At 40.2% G+C, this 14,002-nt stretch overlaps 1 protein-coding gene across 1 annotated transcript; it reads right to left on the bottom strand.

Annotated features, from left to right (window-relative positions):
- Nucleotides 1-4,090: 4,090 nt before the first annotated feature.
- LOC133640476 (oocyte zinc finger protein XlCOF6.1-like) lies at nucleotides 4,091-13,947 on the bottom strand. The gene is made up of 2 exons (XM_062033918.1): nucleotides 13,678-13,947; nucleotides 4,091-5,725 (listed from the first exon to the last, which is right to left on the bottom strand). Exon 2 carries the CDS (start codon nucleotides 5,670-5,672, stop codon nucleotides 4,386-4,388), a length of 1,287 nt encoding a protein of 428 aa, XP_061889902.1. The 5' UTR covers nucleotides 5,673-5,725; nucleotides 13,678-13,947; the 3' UTR covers nucleotides 4,091-4,385.
- Between the last annotated feature and the right edge of the window lie 55 nt (nucleotides 13,948-14,002).

The raw sequence follows: 14,002 nt of genomic DNA, 5'->3' as shown, positions 1-14,002 counted from the left end.
TTGGGAGAAGGCGCAGTCGAAGTGGAGGCACGTAAAATAAGGCCGCCCACAAAACATCCTGAAAAGTCTGTAAAATATAGTCTATGCAAATTTCCATCTGATAAGATATATTTTCTTTAGATCCCCCCAAAATTTGAGATCGTCTTTAATTTGTAAATATCATTCCCTTAAGAGCAGGGCCGGCCCGTGGCATAGGCCGTACAGGCAAATGCTAAGGGCGCCGTCCATCAGGGGGCGCCACGCCAGTGCCACAAATGTTGGAGAAAAAAAAAAGTTGGTACTATTATTTCTAAATACAAAATATAATCCCATGTTAATTAAAAATGCAAAGTAAAGCCTATTTAATAGAAATATTATTTGTTACAACATTACGCCCCCTCCTTCCCCCGCACGGTGCACCCCCTCCCTTCTCGTATCATGACTCTTTTTGGACGTCACCACATCAAAAAATCAACACAAGATGTCAAAACGGCCAAAACTGTCAGGTGCCCAGGGAAGAAAAAATAGAAAAGAAGAGGAGGAGAAACGAGAAAAAGACAGAGGTAGCAGGTAGGTAACGTTAGCCTACATGAAATTATTTGTCTGTTACAGAATGTGATAGTAACCTGGCTTTTTAGCATTAAGCTAATGTTACATGATTCGGCAATTGCTAATCAATAAATAGCTAGTTCTGTTTTAACGTCGGGTTAATATTGTGGAGGGGGCTAAATTGTTATGGAAAATAATAATGTAACGATAGGTAATTAGTAGTACTCCCACCTTACATTCCTCAGGGACATTTGTATTAGATCTTTTAAGCAGGTGTTTTTTGTTTACATTGTTATTGCCTTCTGGTTAGCTAATGTTTGCCCTGCAGGTAATAGTCACTTTTCCACCCCTTTATATATTCGGTATAGTTGTAAGCCTAGTTGTTAAAGTGCACATCATTAATGTTAATTAAGCAATATCACATGAGAGGGAATGCTGTTTTTTAATTTGAGCACTGCTGTGATTCGGTTAAAGATAATCATAACACAACATACTCATATAATATGTTAATTTGCTTTCTTTAAGTAAAAAAAAAAAGGTCAAAGACAAAGCTATTCGGTTTCTTGTGAGTGTATACACTTGTTCATATTATTATGAACAAGTGTACTGTCGCTTTAAGAGAAGTGCTGCGCTTTACATGAGGCACAGTGATTCAAAAGTTCCCCAAACATGAACGCGCTCACAGACAGTCACTGATTGGCCGCACTTAAAATATCAATAAATGATTTGGGCCCCAAATTAGCCAAAAATGAACACACAACACCGGTGGCAGTCATTGGTACTGCACGCTCTCGTATAGTTGTTGCGTTTTTCTTTATTTTTTGCATTGAACCAAAACAGAATAGACTACCAAGTCAAATTCCTTGTGTGTTAAACATACTTGGCCAATAAAGCTGATTCTGAATTGAAGTGTCCCGTTGCATTCTGGGACATCCGCTTAGCAAAATTCTGACTCCAAACTACTCATGTATTTAGCTGCCTTTAAATATTATCTGCACCTCCAGTATTTTTAAAGTATTACTAACTGTGTGAACTTTTAACTTCGGACATCAATTAGACATGTGATGATTAATAAATACTGGCGGTTACGGTCAGACTTGTTTTCAAACTAATACACAGATTTTTATGTATTCCACCAATTAAAAATGGTTTATTATTCAACACTAAATTTAACAATACAACTTGAAATACTATAAATACAGTATTCACAACGTGTCTCTCCACATTTTATGTTAGAGCCAAAATGGAAAAAAAAAATCTATTTGCGTCCTCGCAATTCTACAGACAATAATACCCCATAATGACAATGTGGAAAGTTATTTTTTAAACATTTTTGCTAATTAATTAAAAGAGAAAAAATAACATGCACATAAGTATTCACAGCCTTTGCTCGATACAATAAAATGCTGGAGAAACAGATTTAAGAACACTTTTTACCCGAGAGCAATAGTGTCGCTGAACACAAGACAATAATGACTGTGCATGTGAGCTGTGTGCTTGGTATTTTTATATATTTTATCTATGTTTTTATGTGTTATTATGAATTTGCACTAAATTAATTTTTTGCTTATAATTTCCTTGTACAAATGTACAATGACAATAAAGATATATTCTATTCTATACTTTGTTGATGCACCTTTGGCAGCAATTCCAGCGTCGAGTATTTTTGAATACGATGCCACAAGCTTGGCACACCTATCTTTGGGCGGTTTGGCCCATTCCTCTTTGCAGCACCTCTCAAGCTCCATCAGGTTGGATTGGAAGTGTTGGTTTTCATACAGGATGTCTCTCTACATTGCTGCGTTCATCTTTCCCTCTATCCTGACTAGTTTCCTAGTTCCTGCCGCAGAAAACCATCTCCAGGGCACAAAAAGTGACGCTGATAAATCTGAGCTGTCCGTGAGCGCAAGAAATGTGGACACAGTTCCGTGGGAAAAATGGCGTCTATTGCCTTTGTACATAATGTACAGCAGGGGTCACCAACCTTTTTGAAACCAAGAGCTACTTCTTGAGTACTGATTAATGCGAAGGGCTACCAGTTTGATACACACTTAAATAAATTGCCAGAAATAGCCAATTTGCTCAATTTACCTTTAACTCTATGTTATTATTAATAATTAAAGATATTTACACTTAATTGAACGGTTTAAAAGAGGAGAAAACACGAAAAAAATGACAATTAAATTTTGAAACATAGTTTATCTTCAATTTCGACTCTTTAAAATTCAAAATTCAACCAAAAAAAAAAAGAAGAGAAAAACTAGCTAATTCGAATCTTTTTGAAAAAATGTAAAAAATAATTTATGGAACATCATTAGTAATTTTTCCTGATTAAGATTAATTTTAGAATTTCGATGAAATGTTTTAAATAGGTTAAAATCCAATCTGCACTTTGTTAGAATATATAACAAATTGGACCAAGCTATATTTCTAACAAAGACAAATCATTATTTCTTCCAGATTTTCCAGAACAAAATTTTTAAAAGAAATTCAAAAGACTTTGAAATAAGATTTAAATGTGATTCTACAGATTTTCTAGATTTGCCAGAATATTTTTTTTGAATTTTAATCATAAGTTTGAAGAAATATTTCACAAATATTCTTCGTCGAAAACACAGAAGCTAAAATGAAGAATTAAATTAAAATGTATTTATTATTCTTTACAATAAAAAAAATAAATTTACTTGAACATTGATTTAAATTGTCAGGAAAGAAGAGGAAGGAATTTAAAAGGTAAAAAGGTATATGTGTTTAAAAATCCTAAAATCATTTTTAAGGTTGTATTTTTTCTCTAAAATTGTCTTTCTGAAAGTTATAAGAAGCAAAGTAAAAAAATAATGCATTTATTTAAACAAGTGAAGACCAAGTCTTTAAAAATTTTTCTTGGATTTTCAAATTCTATTTGAGTTTTGTCTCTCTTAGAATTAAAAATGTCGGGCAAAGCGAGACCAGCTTGCTAGTAAATAAATACAATTTAAAAAATAGAGGCAGCTCACTGGTAAGTGCTGCTATTTGAGCTATTTTTAGAACAGGCCAGCGGGCTACTCATCTGGTCCTTACGGGCGACCTAGTGCCCGCGGGCACCGCGTTGGTGACTACTGATGTACAGGATACATGTGTAGCCAGTAGTACTCTCTTCAATGACTGCTGTGTTTACTCTGCTGTTGTTGTCTTGTGATGTAGCTGTCAATGTCAACCCCGAAGCTCCCTGTCAAGGAATCACCAAACAATGCTGTTTGTTTAGATAAAAGTAATACATTACAGTGATAGAATAAGCATTCCTCTGAAAAAATATGTGTTTTAACTATTTTTTAAGTACAGGTTGGCACCTGATTTTCCAAAGAAACGCGTGGACTTGTCTTGTTTCTGCTACAAAATGATCGAAATTAAATTTGTGTAATAAATGTGCATTTTTCAAATTGAGACTATCATTTTGGTTGTTAGAAACTATTTCATTGCAACCCAACAACATGATGGCTGTTTCAGGAAAAGCTCCACAAAAACAGAGGTTTGCTCAAAACAATCTGTTTTTGCGTCTGAACTCTACATTTACTGTTTATGTTCAACTTTATAAAAAAAAAAAAAATTGTCTTCAATAAATATATTGAAACAGTGTACATTTTCAAAACAAAATATTCTGCTACTTTGGGGTAGGGTGGAGGCGTGGTTTCATTTGCAATATGGGAACACCTTCACAAACAAACAGCTTTGCTCAGAAAGTGGGTTATAAATGTGACGGGAGCGAAATGTACACATTTACACCGGAGAATAACCAATACATTTTAATGACAACATAGTCACATGTGATGATGTCAATGCTAACAAACTTTTGACAGATTATTTCAAATCCTGCAGCTTCATGTGCTGCTGCTGTTCTCACCAGCACATTTGTGTTTCTCCAACTGGTACTTATAAGAAAAACTTTGACCGCACACACCGCAACTCAACACTTTCTCCCCGGTGTGTCGTCTTACGTGTCTCGCAAGCGTCGATCGGTCAGAAAAGCATTTGCTGCAGACAGAACAGGTATATGGTTTCTCACCAGTGTGCGTTCGCATGTGCACTTTCATACATTTGCTATCCACTAAGCTTTTGCCACAGACTGCGCAGACACATGGTTTTTCCCCGGTGTGCGTCCTCATGTGTACGACAAGTGCTGACCGGTCGCAGAAGCTTTTGTTGCAGCTCGAACAGGAATAAGGTTTTTCGCCAGTGTGTATTCTTCTCATGTGTATTTTTAAACACTGATTATTTACTAAACCTTTACCACAGATTGAACAAATGCATTTCTTCTCTCCGGTGTGTGTTCTCATGTGCACTGCGAGCGCTGACTGGTCACAAAAGCTTTTGTGGCAGCTGGAACAGGAATACGGCTTTTCACCGGTGTGTATTCTTCTCATGTGTATTTTCAAACTTTGATTATTGACTAGACTTTTACCACAAACCGAACAGGTGAATGCTTTTGTAAATGTGTCTCCAGAGTGGGAGCTTCTCATGTGTACTTTCAAATATTCATTCTGTATAAAATCCTCGCCGCAAATTGAACATGAAAAAGGTTTTTCTCCAGTGTGTAGTCTTGTGTGTACTTTCAAATGTTGCTTCTGAGAGAATCGTTTACTGCAAAATGCGCACATGAACGGTTTCTCTCCTGTGTGTGTCCTCATGTGTATTTTCTGATTATAACGGTGATTGAAGGTTTTGTCGCAGAGAGAGCATTTAAAGCGTGTGTTGTCAGTGTGACATGTCTTGTCATCTTTAGAGTCTTCATCATCAGTGTCAGGAGAGTGTGACGTTGTGTCCTCACTATCTGATAGTGGAGCTAAGAGCTTGTCTGCTTGTGATCCTCCACAGTGGTCTCCATCAGCTTCTGTTGTCATGTGTTGAGTTGAGCTGCTGCTTGGAGGCTCCGCCTCTCTCCTCTCCTCACTTTCACCTTTGACCTCATCATCTTCACTCTTCACAGGGACACCAATCATTGGGAACTCCTCCAACCATTCAAGCTGCTCTCCTAAATGACTGATGTTGTGTTCCACCTCTTCCTCTTTAATGTGGAGGGGCTGTGGCTCCCCTTCTTCCTCTTTAATTTGCCAGGGCTCCTCTTCTTCCTCTTTGATGTGGAGGGGCTGTGGCTCCTCTTGCTCCATTTTTTTTTAGGTCCACTCCTGCTGCTCAGGGAGATGATGTTCGTCACAGACGTCTGCAGGACACAAGAAGACAAACACACGCTTTAGGAAAGTCCAGCATATGTTCTGATAATGTCTCTGAGGTTGACATTCAAGATGTCATAATCATACTGTACATAGGCAAAATAACAAGAGCAATCAGGAAACAGCAAATATGAAGGATATTCTAAACAAAAAAGAACCAGAATGACCCACAAGAAGTGCTAATTTTGTTAAATAAACATTTCCCCTGACAAAAACAGGACAACAACTAAAAAAAACTAACTAAAAACAATGATGAAATGAATTGAAAATTTAGTTGACGAATAAAACGAGGAAAAAAATACTGACAGAGACAAAATCCAATCATATTTAATTTAGTCCTTAGGCGGGTTACAAATCTATCCAATCACAATTGCACGTCAAACTCATTTTAGTGGGGGCCACATGGAGAAAAATCTACTCCCAAGTGGGCCGGATTGGTAAAATCACGGCACGATAACCTAAAAATAAAGACAACTTTATATTGCTTTCTTTGTTTAAAAATAGAACAAGCACATTCTGAAATTGCACAAATCATAATGTTGTTGTTTTTTTACACTTACATGTTGCGGTTAATAGTATTCTATCTTTATTTGTCGTTATTTATATTTTCTGAATAAATTATGTGATAATGTTCTTTAGTCAACTCATTGGTGTTCATTTTCAGTCTATCCAGATACAAAAAAATCATACCAAAATTAAATTACAGAATGTTATTTATGTAGTTTGATCATTTTCCTCGACTGGTGCACTAACATCATGTGGTTTATTTTGCACATACACTACCGTTCAAAAGTTTGGGGTCACATTAAAATGTCCTTATTTTTCAATGAAGATAACTTTAAACTAGTCTTAACTTTAAAGAAGTACACTCTATACATTGCTAATGTGGTAAATGACTATTCTAGCTGCAAATGTCTGGTTTTTGGTGCAATATCTACATGGGTGTATAGAGGCCCATTTCCAGCAACTATCACTCCAGTGTTCTAATGGTACAATGTGTTTGCTCATTGGCTCAGAAGACTAATTGATGATTAGAAAACCCTTGTGCAATCATGTTCACACATCTGAAAACAGTTTAGCTCGTTACAGAAGCTACAAAACGGACCTTCCTTTGAGCAGATTGAGTTTCTGGAGCATCACATTTGTGGGGTCAATTAAACGCTCAAAATGGCCAGAAAAAGAGAACTTTCATGTGAAACGCGACAGTCTGTTCTTGTTTTTAGAAATGAAGGCTATTCCACAAAATTGTTTGGGTGACCCCAAACTTTTGAACGGTAGTGTATGTAGCATCATCTACAAAGATACAAATAATTGCTATTGCGTCATCCAGTGGACACATTTAGAACAGCTGTTCCATTCATTCAAAAATTTCAGGTTAATTTTTATACTTAGCAAACACATCCCGCGGGCCGGATAAAACCTGTTCGCGGGCCTGATCCGGCCCTCGGGCCATACGTTTGACACCCCTGTGTTGGAAGGTGTGGGGGTAAATCGCAGAGGGGATCCAATCAGAACTACAGTGTTGTAATTGTTCACTGGGACAACAAGACTGAATTGTAGGCGCGTAACGATACATGGTAATAATGATGACCACGGCATAACTCCCGAGGGTTCGTATTAACCTTTCAAATTAGAATGATCGAAAAACCGAGGTTGATAAATGTACTTTGATCAACTCCTGGACTGAGTGGAGCCGGCTAGCTAGCTTTAATGCTGACATGAAAACAAGAAACATTCATGTCTTTCCCCGTTTAGAACAATCCAAACTTATACAAACACATTTCTGTCTGAGCTACTGAGCCATGCAATTGTGCAGACTGCACCTCCAAGCTGTGCTTTCTTAGAACGGAACTATGATGATCGATATTTCCTCGGAGGAAAAGTGACATGTTCTTGTCTTTTCATGATTGTGAACGATGGGTAAAATTCCAAAAAAAAGTGCAGCTCTCGTTTAACGGTTTATACTTTTTGTTATTAGAGTGTGATTAATCATACTTAACTCCCACAACTGTGTAAAAAATGTCATCAAAGTTGTCCCATTCGTTTGTGCTGCAATTTTTTTTTTAATAACTATTGTAGTTTTTCAGTTATTAACGTTGGTGATTCCCCTGTGTGAAGTTGCCCTCCAAACCCACCTTGTCCTCCCCCCCCTTGTCCACATCTCCACAAACTTGTCCCAATCATTTGTGCTTGTTGTGCTGCAAAATGTTTAGCTCGGTTATCATTTTAAAAGGTATTAACAAATTATGATTCTCCCACCTTCTCAAAATCTCCCCAAACCAGTCCCAATTTATTTGTGCAGCAAATAATTTAGGTCTCACTATTACACTACCGTTCAAAAGTTTGGGGTCACCCAAATAATTTTGTGGAATAGCCTTCATTTCTAAGAACAAGAATAGACTGTCGAGTTTCAGATGAAAGTTCTCTTTTTCTGGCCATTTTGAGCGTTTAATTGACCCCACAAATGTGATGCTCCAGAAACTCAATCTGCTCAAAGGAAGGTCAGTTTTGTAGCTTCTGTAACGAGCTAAACTGTTTTCAGATGTGTGAACATGATTGCACAAGGGTTTTCTAATCATCAATTAGCCTTCTGAGCCAATGAGCAAACACATTGTACCATTAGAACACTGGAGTGATAGTTGCTGGAAATGGGCCTCTATACACCTATGTAGATATTGCACCAAAAACCAGACATTTGCAGCTAGAATAGTCATTTACCACATTAGCAATGTATAGAGTGTATTTCTTTAAAGTTAAGACTAGTTTAAAGTTATCTTCATTGAAAAGTACAGTGCTTTTCCTTCAAAAATAAGGACATTTCAATGTGACCCCAAACTTTTGAACGGTAGTGTATATATTTTAAGTTATTAACATTTATGGTATTTAGGTGTTATTATTCATAACCAACCCTCCAACCATGTCCAAATCTCCCCAAACGGGTTCAATTTGTTTAACTACTAGAACTTCTGAGTTATGATTCCTAATCAGTGCTCTTCTCAAAATCTCCCCAAGCTAGTCCCAATTGTTTGCGCTGCAAAAAACGTTGGTCTAATTATTATATTTTTAAGGTATTATTGTTCTGTGACCCACTTGTGTGAAGTTGGAAGCTTTATTTTTCAACTCACTTACGAAATGTATGTAACACGTAAGCAAATACGCTACAGCGTACACGTCAATTCCGGTCCTTTAACAATTGCTTTTTCTTTGCAATCAAAGTATATACAGTACAGGCCAAAAGTTTCTCCTCATTCAATGTGTTTTCTTTATTTTCATGGCTATTTACATTGTAGATAGTCACTGAAGGCATCAAAACTATGAGCGAACACATGTGGAGTTATGTACTTAACAACAAAAAAAGGTGAAATAACTGAAAACATATTTATATTCTGGTTTCTTCAAAATAGCCACCCTTTGCTCTAAATACTGCATTGCACACTCTTGCCATTCTCTCCATGAGCTTCGAGCACACCTGTGAAGTGAAAACCATTTCAGGTGACTACCTCTTGAAGCTCATCGAGAGAATGCAAAGAGTGTTGAAAATTGGATATGAGAGCCAACATGGACGAATAGAACAGACAAGCCATTGTAATGTCTGCTCGCGGAAAAACAAAAATCCTAATCTACGATTTGACTCCCTCGAATGGCCTCGATGCAACAACAGGAGCAGGCTGTTCTGTAAACATCCCCCGAGGACTCTCAAAGATGGACGCTTTTGACTTCCCTCCCTCCTCAACGACACCTGGAAGTCGAACTTTGCTTGCATTGCATGCAGAACGGCCCCGGGCCTATGGACACAACACCACTACACCCAAAGACACACTCCCCACCCCCACCCCACCCCACGCCTTCACCACCGCTTGATTCCCCTTCGGAGTGATGGACGGCTGAGTAGCGCTTTAAAGCAGCAGGCCAGCCTCCAGAGCCCCAACTCCCCTCCCCCTGTTGCGAGTTGTTGTGATTGTATGTAACATGTTTATGTGTGCTATGGCAAATTAGTTTTTTTCCCCTTGGACTCAGTCTGGACCTCCTCCCGAGGGTCCAGCCTTTGACTGATATTTTTTACTCTTGCCCCCTTTCCCAATATCACCTTTTTCCCACCTTTTTTAAGGAGCGCCGTAAGTGGCTGATCTGTTGGCGGTCCTGTTTTGTCTCCCTGTAACGTATGTCTGCTCTTAGTGGGACTGTGCCGAAAATGTAATTTCAGTTCTTATGTGTTAAAGAATGGACAATAATAAACCATCCTGATCCTGATTATTTGTGGACTATTGACCAGTGATGCACCAAAAATTTGGCCGCCGGAAATACCACTTTTCTCACCGAAACTGGGTGTTGTGATGACGTATCCACTTCTGCTGGCAGCACACAAATGACGTAGCTCACCCAAAGATGATGTAATAGTCGCATTCATTTTATTGTGGATTTTATTATTTAACAAGTAACATTCATTGCCCCGTAAACAACCAACAGCACCAATATGGTCTCCCAGGTCAGTACCGTATTGAATGTGAAATGTTTCACTCATCATGTCCATCTCCTGGGGGCTAAACACCCTGTCTTCTTATAACCTAGTGACGCCCCTGCCCTGAGTTATCGAGTGTCAAATATTTTCAGATATGTATCGAGGTGAATTCATATGCATCGTGACAACACCCAACACTGCAGCAGGAGAGCAAACAACATCCTCGGGGACTCATCCCACCCAGGTCACCGCTGGCTTGAACTCTTGCCCTCAGGGAGGCGCTATAAAACCATCAAAAATAGACTGAAAAACTGTTTCTATCCTAGAACTGTTATTGCTCTAAACCAGGGGTCGGCAACCTTTACCACTCAAAGAGCCATTTTGGCAAGTTTCACAAATTAAAGAAAGTAATGGGAGCCACAAATTTTTTTTTTAAATGAAAAACACTGCATACAAAGCTTAAATGCTTTGTGCTATGTTAACCAGGGGTCTCCGACACACGCACCGGCACACACTTTAATGTGGAAATTTGATGTTAGTGCAGCCCGCGAGTTTTGGACTAATGGCGCTTGATAGCGTCATACTTGCCAACCGTCTCACTTTTCCCGGGAGACTCCCGAATATCAGAGCGTGATGACACTGCATTTGGCGCCCTCTACAGTCTGCCCTAACAGTGTACCTGCTCGACCACGCGTAGAATGCAATTTCAGCTTGCTCACGTAAGTGACAGCAAGGCGTACTAACTCAGCAGCCACACATCTTACACTGACGGTACCAATACCCAGAATCCCATGCAGCCCTAACTCTTCCGCTCAACCAACGCACGGAGAGGGGAGGGGGGGGGGGGGGGTTGATGTGTGGGGGGATTTGGTGGTAGCGGGGGTGTATAATGTAGACCGGAAGAGTTAGGGCTGCATGGGATTCTGGGTAATGGTTGTGTTGTGTTTGTGTGGTGTTACGGTGGGATGTTCTCCAGAAATGTGTTTTTCATTCTTTTTAGGTGTGGGTTCACAGTGTGGCGCATATTTGTAACGTAACAATGTTAAAGTTGTTTGATACGGCTACCGTCAGTGTAAGCTGTGTGGCTGATGAGTAAGTATGCTTTGCTGTCTCCTGAGTGTGCAAGTAATAACAACATGCAACATGTGGCTGGACTGGCACACTGTGTAAATAGGATTATTTTTTCCCTGGGAGTAATTTATGAGAGACACTGACATCCATAAATCTCCTGGGAAAATCGGGGGGGTCGGCATGTATGTAGCTGAGCCGCATCAGAGTGGTCAAGGAGCCGCATGCGGCTCCGGAGCCGCGGGTTGCCGACCCCTGCTCTAAACTCTGCACTTACCTGAACACTCACTACTTTATTAACTTGCTTAACTCTGATAGAGATCTGCTGTGCAATATGTTTTTAAAATGTTTATTATGTTTTTAAGTGTGTTATTATTGTTTGTTGTCTTAAGAGTATTTTATGTATGTTGTTTTAAAAGCTCTGAGCTGGATTGCTGTTCAATTTCGTTGTTTCCATGCAATGACAATAAAGGTATTCTGATTTTCTACCGCTTGTCCCTCTCCGCGGGTGCTGGAGCCTATCCCACATTATTTTAAACTATTATAACATGTACTTATCATGTTAATGGTAGAATATAAAGTTAGTGTAGCCGAGTATTCTGGGTTCGCATATTATTTGTACTAATATAATATAATAATAAAATAATAAATGGGAGTCATAAGAGCAGGTCCGGTCTCCACCACTTCTTTAATGTTCACTCCCCTTTTTCTCTCCCTCACACACCTTCTTCCACAACCACCTTTATAGACCTCTTACGTCACAGCCCTACGGCAACTCTGGAGGGACAAAACTCCTCCTTACCTAACATTATCTGGTAATTTGGGACATCCTGAAAAGTTTGTTACATACGTCCCCCCCTCAATTAGAAACGTCCCCGTTTCGTCACAAACAAAATAGGTAACAAACAAGGGGAAATAGAACAGAGAAAAAAATTCACAATCTTAATGCACCAACAAATCAACAATATTTTAACTGATCCACAAAGTATTGCATAAGATAGCACCCTGGCCCCTCAAAACATACAAAAACGTGCAGATGTGAAGGAGGTCGGTCCAATCGCCCACTGCGAGATAGTTCAGTTGTGCGCAGGAGGTCGCCCCAGTCGCCCCCTGCGAGATAGTTCGATTGTGACGCGCCATCATGCCATCAGACTTGGGGTTATAGGCAGTGAAGGAATCAATAAAGTACCATCTGGTGGTGCTGGCAGAGTCTCTGGAAGGGACAACCACCCCGGGACCCCTCCCCCCCACATGGGACTTACGGGCCACTCCAAAATGTCCATGACCACCCTCCTGAGGGGCCGACAAACCTGTGACCACCCCATGGGAACTTCTGGGCCACTCCAGAATATCCATGGTTACCCTCTGGAAGGGGGCAACAATTCTGGGACCCGCCCACGGGGACTTATGGGCAACTCCAGAATGTCCATGGCCACCCTCTGGAGGGGCCGACAAATCTGGGACCCACCCACGGGGACTTCAAGGGCACCGGCGGGTCCGACACGCTCCGCACTGCTCACACCACCGTCGGATGTCTCCCAGCATGAAGAGCCAGCAGCAAGACCGCCGGGAACGCCTCCGTAACCAGCCGGCTCACATCCGCAGCACACACCTCCAAGCTCTCCACCGGAGCACGCACATGCGCCGATAGGCTGGCCCAGAAGCGGTCCATCAATTGTCTCTGTCCAGCTGAGAAATTCTGGCACCGTCGCCGGGGAAGGGAGCTGTTAAGTCCATTTTTGACATTCATGCCGTGTGAGTGTCTGTCAATCAGCGTCTTGCCGAGCTTAAAAGTGTCGTCGTCACCACACCACGTGTCCGAAAAACAGCCAGGAAGCTTAGCAGCTAACTATACACGTGCAGCTAACTGAAAACTCACGAGTCCCGTGTAACACTTTCTTCTTTTCTCTTTTTTTTTTTTCAACACAGCAGTTAAAATCCCACCGCTGCCACCAATGTAGCCGAGTATTCTGGGTTCGCATATTATTTGTACTAATATAATATAATAATAAAATAATAAATGGGAGTCATAAGAGCAGGTCCGGTCTCCACCACTTCTTTAATGTTCACTCCCCTTTTTCTCTCCCTCACACACCTTCTTCCACAACCACCTTTATAGACCTCTTACGTCACAGCCCTACGGCAACTCTGGAGGGACAAAACTCCTCCTTACCTAACATTATCTGGTAATTTGGGACATCCTGAAAAGTTTGTTACATAAGTAAACACGTGAAAGCGAGACGTAAACAAACAAACTTAATGTTTTTCGAAAGCAGCGTTCAGTAGTTGGAGAAAGTTCCTCCTCGTTCTAACACTACAAATAATTTTTCAACAGCCGCCGTTCGTGGCTTATTCACCCACACTCTCAGCATTTGTACTTAAAACATTTTCACACAATCACAACATTTTACTCACATTTGAGCTCTGCCTAGCGATGCTTTGAGAACTTCCGCCTCTCTTTGTTAGCAGCTAGCAAGCGAAGCTAACTAGCGAGCTAAGCTAACTAGCAAGCTAAGCTAGCCTGAGAAGATTCATATCTCAGTGGGACGAAAAATGTATAAAGAAAGTGCAGTTTATCATAAGATAGACTAATGAGTACAGCGTGGAAATGAAGGAATTAACGCCGTTAAAGACTTCACTGTTCTTTTAGCCGAAAGATACGATTGGTATGCGCATGCGCAGACGGCAGACAATGCAAGACACGCTGACGTCACTTCAGCAGTATTTAGAAACCGTAAAG

Source organism: Entelurus aequoreus, linkage group LG23, assembly GCF_033978785.1.
Source record: "Entelurus aequoreus isolate RoL-2023_Sb linkage group LG23, RoL_Eaeq_v1.1, whole genome shotgun sequence".
NCBI lineage: Eukaryota > Metazoa > Chordata > Actinopteri > Syngnathiformes > Syngnathidae > Entelurus > Entelurus aequoreus.
This window is presented reverse-complemented; position numbering and strand designations above follow the sequence as displayed.

What these genes read in the sequence shown, in the direction of transcription:
- LOC133640476 (XM_062033918.1), bottom strand. Translation starts at nt 5,672, where the DNA reads ATGGAGCAAGAGGAGCCACAGCCCCTCCACATCAAAGAGGAAGAAGAG.